Consider the following 16,205-nt stretch of genomic DNA (forward strand, 5'->3'; position numbering starts at 1 on the left):
TGATGGATCTGGGCAGTGTAAATTGGAAAACTTTTGGAAAGGATTTCACACTACAGAGAAATCATCATTCTGATCAGTCAGTAGCCATCAACGTCAAGGGCAGAACTTTCCACCAGCAAAAAGATTACAACTTGCTTAAGACTCAGGTAATGGTTAGCCTTTTTTTTTAGCAATAAAGTTTTTTGATTTTTTTTTTTAGATTTCTAAAAATATATATTTTATATATTTATATATTTTATATATTTTTAAAAGATACATAGATTACAGAAAATGTTACATAAAAAAATATAAGGGATTCCCTTATGCTCCACTCCCCACACCTCCCACCCTTTCCCACATTAACAGCTTCTTTCATTTTTGTGGTATATTCGTTGCAATTGATGAACACATTTTGGAGCATTGCCACTAATCATGGATTATAGTTTACATTGTAGTTTACACCCTCTCCCACTCAATTCCATAGGTTATGGCCGTATGTATAATGACCCATGTCTGTCATTGCAATGTCATTCAGGACTATTCCAAGTCCTGAAACTGTCCCCGTGTTATACCTCTTTATCCCTCTCCCTGACTTCAGCACCTCCAGTGGCCACTGTCTCCACATCAATGATATACTTTCTTCCATTGCTAGAATTACAATAAGTCTATAGTAGAATACCAGTAAGTCCACTCTAATCCATATTAGCAATAAAGTATTTTTAAATTAAGGTATGTACATTGTTTCTTAGACATAATGTTATTGTACAGTTAATAGACTATACTGTGTATGCACAAAACCAAAAATTTCATATGACTCACTTTATTGCAATATTCACTTTATTGCAATGGCCTGGAACTGAACCTGCAATATCTTCGAGGTATGCCTGTATACTGCATCACCTCTGTTAGATTCATACATTCCTCCCTCCAGGGTTTGCTATTGTTGTGTTTGTTGTTTGTTCTTGTTGCTTCTGCTTGTTTGTTTAGTAACTTTCTTAGACTAATTCTATAGATTCTGTGTTCCCTGCAGCGTGAAGCTCCTAAGTGTTCTGCTGGGATTTTGTTTTTTGTTTTTTTTTTAAGTTAGTATTTTTACTTTTAAGCCTGGCTTCCTTGGGATCATCCCTGGGTACGTTATGATTTGTTGATCAGTCAATGATTGATCTAAAGATATCTTTAAATGCTTTGCCTCTGTGTCTTCTACCCTTTGCCAAGGGACTATGGAGAAGGCATACCTCCAAACTTCAGACAGTTTAGGAGACAGTTTTAGCTTTCACTTCCTGCTTGTGCAATGCCTCAAGGTCAGCCAGAAGTGAAATATTGCAATATTCTCCTTGCACAGTTCTTTCTGTGGACATGTACACATGTCTTTTAGATCTCTAGCAATAGTTTGGAAATTTTCAGTGTTCCTGTCATCATTAGTCTCTAAGATTTCCTTCAAATCTCTTGCCAGTCTTTCTTTATTTTGTCTTCTTGCCCCAAATAAAATCACAGTCTTAGGCAGTTGTGGTGTTCCCAGCAGATTGCTATTGTTTTCCTTAATGCCCTGGGTGTAGAGCTTTTGTATGTTTTTTGACTAAGTTGAGTTCTGTGTCAAATCAAATAGCCACAACACCCTGGGAATATTTTCCAGGGAGCTGCTGGTTTGCACAAAATGTCTACTGTGCTCTGGGGATGGTGCTTTTAATGGAGCTCCAGAGGAAGTCATTCCTTCTCCCTGGCAGCAAAGTGACCAGACTACAGCTTCCCTGAGCTTTGGATGCAGGAGAGATGGGAAGAGCCTCTGTTAAAATGTCGTAGACCTCATTGGTTTACCTAGGTTCAACAGTTTCTCTTTTATAGAAAATGTTTATTGTTTTTGTGAGACCGTGTGGTCATCAAAGTCTTTAATCTGTGAGTCCAGAAGTCAGTCCTCCTAGGATCAATCTTTTATATATATATTATATATATATAAATTTAAATATATATATATTATTACAGAAGTTGTGAACCTGCAAAACAATCACGCACATGTGTAGAATTCCCATACAACACCCTTCATCAACACATCACACAGTGGTGGATATTTAATTATAGATTATGAGATCATATCATCAAACTATCACCACTAACTATGCTCCATAGTGTACTTTTGGCACACTTTTTACTCCCCCGCCCCCATTTTCAACACACTACATCTTTGGCACTGATGCAAGAATATTACAGTATTGCTATTAGCCACAGTCCATAGGTCACACCAGTTGTATTTTTCCCATGCTTCTCCACATTCACACCACCCTGCAATAGTGATGTACATCTGCTCTAGTTTACAGAATGACACTCTTGCATCTGTACCGTCAACCAAAAGTCTCATCCACTTCTGAGTTCACTGTGTTATTCAGTCCCCAGATTATTCTCTAGCTTTCTTTCAAATGACATTTACATCCCTCAATCCAATTTATAAACCAGCTGCTCCTCACTAAAATGTGTTTCCATCAGCTCTATCCATTTCCACACTTTTATAGTCAAGTTAATTAGACCAACTACATACATTAAGCCATCAGTAGTCCTTCTCTGCCCTCCTATCTCCTAGTAACCTATTCCCTAGGTTTTAACTCCATGTGTTTATTCTTTGCATTTTGTTCATATTAGTGAGACTATGCAATATTTGTCCTTTTGTATCTGGCTTACTTCACTCAACATAATGTCCTAGGATCGATCTTCATTGTTTGTGTGTATGTATGTGTGTGTGTGTTTGTGTGTGTGCCATGGGGGAGGGGGAAGGTTTGCTGTATCCTTTTAATCTTTAGATAAACTCCTTTTTAATTTATGGGAAGTTCTTTAATTATAGCTCAGAATATTTCTTGTGTTCCATTATTTCTATTCTCATCCTCAGGGATACTAATTTGGATAGAATTTTTAAAAAAAACAACAACTAAAAAATAGTCACCCATAAAACACACTCACAATACACACTGGCTTTCAAAAAACATGAGCATACTAATCAGGTGAAAAGTAGAACTGTCATTTTGGAGACAAGTTTCTGAAATTTTGAATTCATTCTTTTAAAAAAGTCCTTCCTCGCTTTGCATTATAATACTAGCAGCAAAGGAGTGTGTTGTACTGCAGTCTAAGCTGTGCTCTGGTTCCCCCTAGTGTTACAGGTGAGTAAGGTCACTCTTCTTTTTCCCCTTTCTTTTACTTTATTTTTAATTTTGTAATTTTTTAGGAATTGGTGTTTTCTTCTTCAAGATTGACTGTCTGAGTCATGATGTGGAATCAAAAGAACCGGAATATGTTATTTATATTATATGTTTACTCTTAGGCAAAGCTAAGCGTATATGGAAAAGTCAGAAATCATCTTGGAATAAAGAGTTAGTTTATCCTTAAAACCATCTTGTTTTTTTCCATACTATATTTTGCCCAACTTTTCCTTTTCCTTCCAAATTCTTTCTGCTGTGCTCTGTGAAATTCCCACATCATTATGAATTATCCTTACTTAACCTTCATCTCCTACACAGAATACCTCATACCTGTAATTTCTGCTACTTCTCCATCTGTGCCCTCCATGTGCTGGAATTACGCTGTGTACTGTGCACTTCTACCTCTGTACATCACTTCATAATGTGACCTCGATACAAAAGACTTCCTTTGTAAATACTGAGCCAATCCCTCAAGAAAAGGCATGCTGAATGGAAGATTTCAACACTATTACTTGTGTCCATTGGCTTGTTGACCAATCTGGAATTTTGTTTGCACACAACAGAAATAGGCTCAGATTAAGACCTAGAAAGCAATCGATAATTAACTACTCTTCACATAAGGGAAGAGAACAACTTGGATGAAAATCAGCGGCAATAACAGACAATGGATCAGAAAAGCTCTAGATATTCAATTTATCAAACGTGGCTTTTAAAAACAACTATGCTTACTCTGTTCAAGGATAAACAGGAAAAGTTTGAAGATTTTGGCAGAAGTCTAAAAAACTATCAGAGCTGAAAGAGAGAGAAGGAAATGAGTGAAAACAGAACAAGAGGCTCAGATACATGCAGTACATAGCAAGAGGTTCTAATATACATGTATGGGACAAATAAGTCTTAAAATAGTTGTTTACGGTTACTCCTAAAATTTTGAAAGATATCAATACACAGATTCAAGAAGACCTATGAACCCCAACTTTATATTTATAAAAATATAAAGAAATCCACACCTAGGCACGTCACAGTGACTTTTCTGAAAACCAAAGAAAAATAATAAATCATAAAAATAGTAAGAAAATGGCCATTGCATTTAAATGGACAACAAATAGAATGAGCACAAACTTCCCAGAAGATACCATGGAAGCCAGGGAAAATGGAATGGTGCATTAAAATAAACAAACAAAAATTTCCAATCCAGAAATGCATACATAGCAAAACTGTTCTTTGAGAATGAAGATGAATTGAGAAAAATTTCAAACATACAAGAATTAGGAAAGTTTCACATCAGTAAATATGCATAGGCTTATGCAAAATAGAATATCAAAGTGTGCTCTTCAGGCAGGAGGAAAATGATTCCAAATAGAGAATTGGAAATGCAAAAAGTGATAAAGAGCTATGAAAATTATAAATTTGTGGACAAATTAATTGATTGAAATAATAATGTCTAATTTCTTTTCAAATATGTGGAGAGTTAAAATTACAGTGGGAATATGTTTGTCAGGAAAAGATAAATGGAGATAGTGTTTTAATGTCCTTAGGAATTGCTAAGTTAAGAATTCAGTCATAATCTTCAATATAACCATCATCAAAAAGAGTTTATTACTTTCAAACTAATATAAGAAACTTTGAATAATAAAAAATAATTCATCCAAAAAAAGTGAAGGGATAGCATAAAAGAGTAGGACAAACTGAAAATTGTTTGTAAGATGATATGATTAAATAAAAATATATTAATAATTACATTAAATAGAAGCAAACTAAATTTTCCAATTAAAATACAAATATTACCAGACTGGATAAAAATCAAAGTCCAATTTTATGCTGTTTTCAAGAGAGACAAACCTAGAACATAAGGGTACAGAAAGGTTAAAAGTAAAATTATGGAAAAAGATATACCATACAAATATTAACTAAAGCAAAGCTGCCTGACTTTATTAATATCAAACAAAATTAATTTAAAGCAGAAATATAAATATACTGCAGGAAATCTGCATGACTATAAAAGATTCAGTACTTCAGGTAAATATAAAAAGACTTTCATTTGGATACACCTAATAACATTGTGTTGACTTACAGTGAAGAATATGGCCAATTTTGTAAATGTTTCAAGTGTGTGTGTGCGCGCGCGTGCGCGTGTGCATGTGCGTGCCATGATTTCTAGACTCTGACAACACTACCTCCTCCCGTTGCTCCTCTAGCCCTGGAGATAGTAGCTCCTTCTGATATTGCTATTTCTAGGTTGTTCCTTATCCTTGTTTGGTTTCTCAGCTCTTCAATTTCCCATGTAACATTATCTCTGTTGGAAAACTAGAGGTGTTCCTTTATTCTTGCTGAACCCTAAATGATATTAAGCTGGAGATACAAAAAAAAACCTATTTGAAAGCCATTGCCGTAGTTCAGCTGAGAAATACTGAGGACTTGACCTAAAACAGTGGTGGTAGTGATAGAACAAAGGATATACAGATAGTAATTGCGGCAATTTGAGATTATTTTATGAACCTCAGAAAGGGAAATAGTATGTTTGTAAACTATTCTTCTGGGTGTGATACCCTTTGATGGCATTAAATTCAGTCCAAGGGCCTTTGAATAGACTCCTTGATAATACTGCTTTAAGAGCTTTTGATTGAACCATTTCAGTGAGGCATGACTCAGGTTGAGGCCCTACCCCTTTGCTGGGTCTGACATAAATGGACTCACAGGGGCAGAGAGAGGAAAAGGGGACCTGCCATGTAAGAGAGAAGACTCCAGTTTTGCCCACAGCTGAGCTGCAAGGACAGAAGCCCTAAGAAACAAGCCCTATGCCAGGAGAGAGAGGACTACAGGATTGCTTAAGCACGAAGTCCTAAGAGGTTGAGCCCACAGAGCAGCTCAAGAGGAGATGGTGAGCCCAGATGGGAAGGCTGAAACCTTGCAAAGATGGCCAGCCGTCTTGCTTTACCACGTGCCAACACACCAGGATCAACAGTACCTGACTTTGGTGAGAAAGCATCTCTGCTGGTACCTCTTTGGACATTTCATGGTTTTGGAACTGTAAACTTTTATTCCAAATAAATCCACATTATAAAAGCCAATAGATGTCTAGGAATTTACCTTGGCACCCTGTAGCAGTTTGATATTGTTTATGAATTCCAAAAATAGAAATCTGTTGGTTTTTATAAAGGGTATTTATTTGGGGTAGAAACTTATAGCCACAAGGCCACAAAGAGTAAATTACTTCCCTCACCAAAGTCTGTTGCCATATGTAGGAGCAAGATGGCTGCTGGTCTCTGCGAGGGTTCAGCCTTCCTCTGTAGGCTCTGTGGTCCCAGCTTCTGGTCTCAGCTGTAGGCTGGTATAAGGCTTGTCTCTCTCCCTGGGACATTTCTTCTGGGCTCAGCTGCTCTGTTCTCTCCACAAGGTCAGTTGTAGACTATCCAGCTCTCTCTCTTCTCCGGGCCTCAGCTGCATCTATGGAGCCATCTCTGTTTCTCTGTGTTCTTGTACTGTGTATTTACTTCTCCAGGCTCCAGCATCAAAACTCAAAACTCTCTCCTCTGCTGTGTTGTTTTTCCTACTGACGTGACCCAATCAAAGTTTTAATCATTATTTAATCATGTAAAAGTGAAACCTCTGAATTTAATACAATCTAATACACCAGGAGGAACAGATCAGTTTACAAACATAATCCCATATCTATTTTTAGAATTCATAAACAGTACCAAAATGCTACACCTCCTATAGCCCTTAGCTTGATTCATTTTATAGCAGTCACCTGAACCAAAAACTGAAAGTCATTTAGCTTGTTCTGTCACCACCACAACAAATTAGCCTCTAAGTCTTAAGTCATATCCAATCCATCATCTTCATCTCCGTTTCTGCTGGTTCAGGTGGTCAGCATTTTGCCCTGCATTGATCACGTCACATCTGTGCATAAAACCTGTCAAGTCCTGTCCATTGCCCAGGACTTGCATTATCCCCAAAACAGATCTCTCATCTCTCTCTCATTATGTTACCAACTGTTCCACTTTCCCCACTTATCAGTTCTACCTTCTAGTCATGTTAGTCTATCCTGACATTTTCCCAAACATGCCATACTTCTCTTTCCTCACATATATTTCCCATACTCTTTCTGTCTTGAGAGCTAATACTTAGCCTTAAGATCAAGCTCCTCGATGCAAATCCTTCTTTGACAGTCTCAGCTGACACCACGATTACTCTTGTCACAGAGTTGAACATGGTTCCTCTTTAGTGCACCAACTATCATTCTTATGTGTATTATTCTTCTTTATATGACATTGTTATTACATATAATAGCTCTTAGCACACTTTACTACAAGTCTTCATTCATTTGCCTGTCTTTCCTAATAGTTTGTGAAGGCCTTCATGGTTTCATGGTAGGGACAACATTTTATTTATATTTGCTTCCTCAGTCTTCAGCAAAATGCCTGATACACAAAAGATGCTCAATCAGTATTTGATGAAGCAGGTACAACAAATAAGAGCAATTCTCACATGCAGGAAAGAACCATGTGTATGACCATTCCTTATGAGATGCAAGAAAGATGGGTTTGGGAATCAGCAGGCCTTCCAATCTTTGTTCTGACCTCGAAAACCTAACTCACACAGGGTTCCCCATGCTTGTTCCTAAGGAATATGAGTTCCCTTTTATCTCCTTCCTTTTCAAAACCTGCTCTCAGAAGGTAATCTGAAACTCGTCTACTTTATGTTATAAATTACTAATAATGAGGGCTGCCTTTGCTCATTCTATGGAAGATTACTTCCTTTTATCTCTTCTCTTTCCAAAATCTGCTCTTAAGAAAGAATCTGAGGTTTATCTATATTTATTTATAGTAAATTATAAAATATTATCAGTAATAGTTAAACTTACAGTTCAATAATTCCTTCCAATGGGTATTCTTACCTAAACATTAAAAAAAAAAGACTTAGTATAACGTTTTAAACCGAATGATGCCTGGAATTATGATCTAGCAATCATATGAAAAGACCAAAAAACCTGAGACGCCTGAAGTTACTCCAGGAAGACAGCTAACATTCTCCCCCCCTTCCCCCCAAGTTGGGTAACAAGGAGAGGAAAGGAGGAGAAAAGGTCGGGGAGGAGAAAAGGTCAGTGCCAAAGCTGCAGGTAGAGCTTAGAATAATAGAATGTGTTGGGCCAGCAGTTCAGGAAAATAAAGCTGTGCAGGCAGGGCTCAGGGTAAGAAATCACAGTGTTCGGTAAAGCTTTCGGTGGAGGCGGAAAAAAAAAAAAAAAAAAAAGAGAGAGAGAAGGACCAAGGAATTTGTCCTTGCCTGTCTTTTCTGCATAAGAGCATCCTTGACTTTTGAGGCCTTCACGCCCCTCATAGGAGGAACCCGTTAGGGTAGGGGTGGGGTGGAGGCGGAGACAAAAGCAGAGACGCTGGGAGCACCCACAGAAATCCTTGCTCGCCCCCAGGAGGGGCCTATTAGGGGCTCAGGGGCGGGCGCTGGGAGGAGCCTCGGGAGCATCCGCTGCCGCCGCGGGGCACGATGGGAAAATCCTGCCTCCCTCGGACATGGCGCCTACCTGCCCCGCGGCAGCAGCCGGCTCCGGCGCCGCGGTTCGCGGGTCCGGGCAGGAGAGCGGCGCCGGCTTCCGGCGTGTGGGAGAGGGCGGCGGCGGGGGCGGCGGCGGCGGCGGCCCCGCCCCGGGACCCCGGTGTTAAAGCTGCGCGCGGCGCGTGAGCCGCGCTGGGGCCGGCGGGCAGCGGCTGGGGCGCGGCCAGGCCCCCCGGGCGCAGCCGGCATGGTGTCCCAGGGGCTCCAGCTGCTGCGGCAGGGCGTGTGGGCCGCGCTCACCGGGGGCTGGTACCACGACCCCGAGCAGAGCAAGTTCACCAACAGCTGTCATCTCTACCTGTGGCTGTTCCTGCTGCTGCTGCCCCTGGCCCTGCACCTGGTGAGGAGGGCCGGTAGAGCCCCGGCGGGATGTGGGGGAGGAGCGGAGGAGGACGGAGGAACCCAAGAGTTGATGGAAGTGCTGGGCAGTGATTCTTAAGAGGTGGGCGTGGGAAGGTCTTCAGGACTTCGACATAGAGAAAGTGCAAAAAGAGGGGGCAGAGGAAATTCGCTGGGAGGGAAAGAAGTAGAAAGGACTTTGGGGACCTGGGACTCATTAAGAATTGATGCCGGATGCCAGGATGAGTCAGAGTCTTTAACTCTGCTTGAGGCTGGAGACTGTTGAACCTGTTTTGCAGAGGGACAGCTCTAGGCCTCTTGAGTGGTTGGCTTGGGCTAGTGTTTGGTACCAGATAAGATACTGTACATGAGAGCCAAAAGCTAAAATGAAATGGAAAAAGCAAATCCCTTTCAGTCCTTGGTCTTTTTTTCCCCTCTCCATTTCCTGTTTTTCTTTGAGAAGGCAAGGTCAGTTATCAATTACTCACCTTGCATTTTCCACACCACTGTCAAGAAGTCTGTAGAAAGATATAATAACGAATAAACCTAATTTACTCCACACCTAAGTATTACAGCATGTAGTTGGGGCCTAACACTTAGCAGGTGTATGTTAAGGGGTGCTTGCTGAGTAACTGTTTAGATGGCCTTCTTAAGCAAATTAAATATACCTTATCTAAACAGTCATTAGCCTTATTTGAAAAGCCTTACTGGTATCAGTAAGGTATTCTGTGTGCTGTGATAATTTATGTGCCCAGGATCTAATTTTGTTAAATTTCTTGAAGGAGTTTATTCCTAAAATATAATTCGATCATGCTCTCCACAGCAAAAATCTTCAATGAGTTTGCATGTCTGACAGATTCCCGAGTTTAACATTTGAGGTTGTCCATGATTTGGCTCCAGTTTACTCTCTTTCTGGCAGTTTCTCCAGAGAGAAAGAACTCTGGCTCTGAAGTCTGTCTGGGTTAAATTTGGGAACTAACTTTTATCTGTTTTGTGTTCTTAGGAAGTTACTTATCCTATCTGACTTTTAGTTTTCTTTTCTGTAAAATGAGGAAAATAAGTTACAGGGTTGTTTGCGGGGGATTAAGTGAGGCAATACATGTAAAGCCATATGCCTGGCTTTATCTGACATTGGAATCAAACCTCGGTTTAAATTTCTGTTCTGCCACTCATTAGCTATTTGACTTGATTTTTTTAAACCTAATTCTTAGTTTTCTCATCCTTAAAATGGATGTGATAATGACCACATCATAGGAAAATTAAATGAAATTGTTTACAAAAAGTGCTTACATAAAAAGAATAAAAGAGGTACTTACAGAAACTGATCCATGGAGGCCCTTCAAGGGATGTAAGTTTCCTTCTTCGGTGGTTTTTTCATTGTTTTTCCTTGGCTCTTAACTTCCAATATTTTTCTTTTGCCTTGGCGGGCAGCAGAGGAGTAATAGGAACATGTGGTTCAAATCCTGTTTCTACTGCTTTCTACTGCTGAGCAAGCTTCAGCAGGTTTCAGATTCCTGGTATACTAACAATACCTTCCTCATATGATGGAATGGACATGAAGATTAAATGAATTAATACGTGAAAATATGTCTCAGTTCAGTACCTGGCACATAACAAGCACTCAATGCAAGCTAGTTTTGTTTTTGTTGTTTTTGTACTTGTATATTCTGAGAAGACTAGGCTGGCATTCTCAGATGCTGCCACGTATCAATTATGTCGCCTTGTGGAAGTCACCGCACTTCTCTAGGCCTCAGTTTTACCTGTAAAATGGGGACAAGTGGGTTTCATTTTGTGTTTAGCACCTGATGCCCAGAGAGATGGTTTCCTTGCCCACATTCATTTAGGAAGTAAGGTGGTAGAACTGGGAGTTGTAGCTGAGGCCCTGTCCTTGGCCTTTCCACAGCACTGTGTTGCCCGATGTGGTATTTGTTTTGTTTTGTTTTTTTTTAATATATATTTTTTAAGATTTATTTATTTATTTCTCTCCCCTTCACCCCCCCCCCCAAGTTGTCTGTTCTCTGTGTCTATTTGCTGCGTCTTCTTTGTCCGCTTCTGTTGTTGTCAGCGGCACAGGGAATCTGTGTTTCATTTTGTTGCGTCATCTTGTGTCATCTCTCCATGTGTGTGGTGCCGTTCCTGGGCAGGCTGCACTTTCTTTCGTGCTGGGCAGCTCTCTTTATGGGGCACACTCCTTGCGTGCGGGGCTCCCCTACGCGGGGGATACCCCTGCATGGCAGGGCACTCCTTGTACGCATCAGCACTGCGCATGGGCCAGCTGCACACCGGTCAGGGAGGCCCGGAGTTTGAACTGCGGACCTCCCATGTGGTAGACGGATGCCCGAACCACTGGGCCAAGTCCACCGCCCCCAATGTGGTCTTTGTGAAAGCACTTTGAAATCTGTGAAACATTAGGCCCCCACATTAAGTGGAATTATGATTATCCTGGTGGCTGTATAGTCAACCCTAGTAGAGGAAGAGTTGAGTATTGGGAAGAATGGGGTGGAACCTTCCCATCTGTCAAGACCCCAACAATGCAACACTATGATTTTTTGGATCTGACAAATACTGTTAGGACACGCAGCCCCTTCCTCACTGTTTCATGGCTGTAGCTTTATATTTCCTTTTATTTTATTTTAGCCATACTTGCTCTCTTTCAAGTTCCCCTTCTAAATTTTGCCTTAGAGACTTTCTTTGATAAGAACCACTTCATTTGTAATTGCTATATTTGTCATTAAATGAGATGACCTCTCAAGTGCTAGCATGGCACTAGGCATACATTAAGCACTCAACACATATTAACTGTTAATATTACACCTAGTTGGGGGTTTCAAATTATGGTCTGGAGCCATTCCCCATTCTGGCACATCATTATCTTTTCTTAGGCCTTGTGTTTCTTTGGCCACCCTTGCTCCTGCTTTGTGCAATTGATGGAAAGGTGCCTCTCCCACAAAGGCACCCTTTCCTGGCTCAGGATTTGGGAACTGGACTTCAGCCATCATTTAACCCCATCTGCTAGAGGCCTTTGTGCAGGATGCCGTCAGCACAGCATTATGTAGCAGATCTGGTCCTTACCACTTGAGTTTTGTTACTGGTTGGACTGTTTGGCATGTTGGTTTCCCTTTCATTCTGGCCATTTGGGCATTTATATTCAAATTTCTTCATAAGGAAGGCTGTTCTCTGCCATTGAATCACATGGCTCATGCTTTCCTTCTCCCCTTTGACTCCTGAAACATTGTTAACTGGTCTTTCCACCTATGGGGGCCTTATTTATTCTCAAGCTTGAGATGCTTGATCCTTCGCTCTTTCCCCACAATTCTCTTGAACCTGTGAACTTCCTGCCTCCTACCCTCAAAGCAGAGTGGGGTAATGACTGAAGACCTGCAGACAGGGACACTTAAGGGTATTCTTCTCTGGCCCCTGTGCTTTTAATAGAGGTGCAGACCCAGCCCTTCTAGATTTGGGCCAAATGCCATCCCATGCAGTTGACCTTAAAATTTTGCTGCTCTGGAAGGCTACTTTGGATTGTATTGCTTGACTCTGTGGAAGCTTTGCTTTGCTGGTGGAAGTGCTTTTACTAGGGACGCTCCTCCAGTGTTTCTGGGTCAGTCATCTTCAGTCTTCTTAAGTTTTGAGTGATGGTTGCCACTTTTCAGGAAAAATCTTTTTTCTGCCATTTAGACACATATGCATCTGTAAGCAGGATCTGTATTTTCAGGTTGTGTTTTGATGTCTCTGACAAAAGAACCAACACCTGCCTGTCTTGTGATGCTTTGGCCTCTGCAGTGTCAAACAAAAATAGCTCTGAGGATTAAAAATTTTTTTTTTTAGTATTTCAGGTTCCATTTATGTCTTCATTCTGCCCTTTTTTTTTTAAAGTCTTTTCCAGATACCTCCCAATTAGTGACTGGTTATATTTTAGATAGTGCTTTCTCTGTCAGATACAATGTGTTTTTTTTTTTCAAGGATGTCTAATGATTTATTATTTTTATGCATATTGATGAATCCATTTCACTTGATGCTATTTTTTTTGTAGGGAAACCACTTATCAAGTGGTTCTTCTTTTCTGATTTTAATAACTTTTGTCATTCAGGTGATTAATTTTAAATATTACCTAACCTTACTCCTGTTTTATTACTCTAAATGCTGTGGAAGAAAAAAAAAGCTGACTAGCTTTTGTCTTTGGAGTTTTCTTTTTTCTAGATGGAGTTTTCCCTTTAACATTTATAATTATATTATTATTATTGGAATAGATAATAATAGTAGCCAACCTTTACTGACCACTTCTCAGCCAGGTACTGTTGTATATGTCATTTTGTCCTCCTGACATCCCAATAAGCTAGGCTTTATCATTAGTACCATTTTACAGTGGATGAAACTGGCACAAATACCTTAGTTAACATGCTTAAGAATACATGGCTAGTAATGGCCTTAAAAGAATTAGAACCCAGCAATTTGTCTCTAGAGCTGGAGTTCTTAACCACTAGACCATACCACCTCTGATACAGGTAATATTACAACATGTACCTGCATTTCTTGCACACAGAGATTTAAAAATATGAAAATTTACAAAAAGGCATATAGTGAAAAGTTAATTTCTCTCCCACAATGGTCTCTAGTACCCCACTTGAGAGGTAACTATGCGTGTATTCTTCTAGGGACGTTTTATACACATGTAAGTGGAATTTTGAATGTAAAGAGTGATGGGTTTAATGATAAAGTGATCTTTTGTCTTCCACTGTCTCTTTAACCTTGCTCTATGGAGGAGACTTTTCCCTACCCCTGGATGGAAATCTAGGCAGGTCCCATTACTTCTGGTAATCCAAGTCCTATGATTGCTTTAAGAAACAAATGTCTAGTTCCGTATAAATTATCAAAGCATCAACCGTTCAACCATTATTCCTTCAGTTCTACAGGCAGGAAGGAATAAGAGGTAGGCATGGTCTGCCTCTTCTTTCTCTCAATCTCCTCTCACACACTGGCTACTGTTTCTGGCCACTTTGGAATTAAGAGGTTGGTGAGGAGGTAGTGGAGAGGGCAGGAAAATTCTTCATTGACTGGCATGGTTGCGAGCTGGCTTTGGGCACTCTGAGCATAGCATATGTTGATGGCTGACTGTCTCTGGTGAGGTGCTTTCACAGGTCCTTCAGAGACCCTAGGCTCCTTGACTGCTCTCTTGCCTGTAGTTTCCTTGAGTAAACCTGCTGCATCTCTATCATGCTGGTGGTTTGCTCCTTCCACAGTTCCTCAGAATTTGGCGATCCACCTGTAGCTTCCTTCTGGTGCAGTGCCCTCTGCTCTGCAGTATATTGAGAGAAACAACAGGGAAAAAGATAGGTTGGTATTGGCCCTTATGAAACTAGGGGATAAAGATAAGCAGGTATAAATAATACAATGGCAATTGTTATAATGAGGGAAGTATGAAGTGCTAGATAGTAAATTTGCTGTTGGTATTTAGGGAAGGCTTCCCAAAGGAAGTAGCTTCTAATCTGAAAGCTGAAGACTGAGCAGGAGTTAGCCGAACAAAGACAGGTACAGAAGGAAACGTATCTGAAGCAAAATAATAACTTATAAGAGAGAGACTGGCTAGTTCAAGTTTCAGTGTGGTTGTAGCATACAAAGGAAGGTATTAGTGAGGATGAGAATCAAAACGTCACCAAGGGAATTTTAGTCAGCTTAAGTTTGCTTATCCTGAGAATAGTGGAGAGGCACTGAAAGATTTTAACCAATGGCATGAGATGAGTAAATTTATGATTTGGAAAATTTCTGACTATGGTTTGGAGAATAGATTAGAGAAGTAGTGCAAAAAAGATGATGCTGGTCTGTACTCCAGTCTTGCCCTGCATTAAAAAAATATGTTTTCCAGTATTTCAGATTTACAAAATTGGTTGATGTCATATTGTCAGGGTTGCCTGACTTTAATGTGTCCTTAAATTCTATGGCTTACTATTTATTACACCTCATGTTACAATGTTCCTCTGGGTCCCAGCTGACTTCTTTTCCAGACCATCTTTGTCTGGGGTAGGGCTAGGGGTAGATGGCCAGGATCTGGCAATGGAGGCTCCAGGTGAGGAGTTAATGGAGCAAGGGACCGACTGAACTAAATCAGGACAAATAATGTTCATCTCTTTTCTAGTTACTGGAAAGAAGGCCACTGGATCCTGAATATTCCTCTGGTCTTCTTGTAAGGGTGTGATTAGATCTGCTTTTTTTTTTTTTTTTTTTTTTAATGTCTTTTTTTTTTTAATTGATTTTGTAAAAATATTACATTAAAAAATATGAGGTCCCATTCGACCCCACCACCCCCACCGCACCCCTCACCCCCCCCAGTAACACTCACTCCCATCATCATGACACATCCATTGCATTTGGTAAGTACATCTCTGGGTATCTCTGCACCTCATGGTCATTGGTCCACATCATGGCCCACACTCTCCCCCATTCCATCCAGTGAGCCCTGGGAGGATTTACAGTGTCCGGTGATTGCCCCTGAAGCACCATCCAGGGCAACTCCAAGTCCCAAAAACGCCTCCACATCTCATCTCTTCCTGCCATTCCCCATACCCATCAGCCACCATGTCCACTTTTCCCACTCCATTGCCACCTTTTCTCTGAGGTCCTTGGATTGGTTGTGTCCGTTGCACCTCTATGTCAAGAGGAGGCTCAGATTCCACATGGTTACTGGATGCAATCCTCCTGCTTTCAGTTGTAGGCACTCTAGGCTCCATGGTGTGGTGGTTGCCCTTCTTCAACTCCATCTTAGCTGAATGAGGTGAGTCCAATAATTCAGATTGTAGGAGCTGGAGTCTGTTGAGGCTCAGGGCCTGGCTATCATATTGTCAGTAAAAAGATTCAATCCCCTAAATATATCTTAAACCCCAATACCAACTACAATTCCAGTAAAGTAGCATGATAGTCTTATGAAAAGAGATCCCCTCTGGGTCCAGTTTCATCACGCAGAAACACCAGCTCCATAGAAGGGCCATCTGACATGGCAGTGAACCCTATCTGCCATGACCGTAGATCTGCTTTTATCAGCACCCTTTTTCATTGAGCGTAGGACATTTTACTTCTACCTCTGTTAAAGAAGCTGTTGTTCTGTGATTGTTATAGTTGTGTATCTTTCCTTTCATT

General features: G+C 40.6%; 1 protein-coding gene across 2 annotated transcripts in view; it reads left to right on the plus strand.

Annotated features, from left to right (window-relative positions):
- The first annotated feature begins 8,520 nt into the window (after nucleotides 1-8,520).
- PCNX2 (pecanex 2) overlaps nucleotides 8,521-16,205 on the plus strand; it is a 354,532-nt gene continuing 346,847 nt past the window's right edge. The window contains exon 1 of one of the 2 annotated variants that reach the window (XM_071207372.1): nucleotides 8,521-9,075. In XM_071207372.1, coding sequence (XP_071063473.1) covers nucleotides 8,923-9,075 — 153 coding nt within the window. In that variant the 5' untranslated portion in view covers nucleotides 8,521-8,922. The remainder of the gene's footprint in view (nucleotides 9,076-16,205) is intronic. The other variant, XM_004451027.4, reaches the window with a different exon arrangement.

Source organism: Dasypus novemcinctus, chromosome 13 (genome assembly GCF_030445035.2).
Source record: "Dasypus novemcinctus isolate mDasNov1 chromosome 13, mDasNov1.1.hap2, whole genome shotgun sequence".
NCBI lineage: Eukaryota > Metazoa > Chordata > Mammalia > Cingulata > Dasypodidae > Dasypus > Dasypus novemcinctus.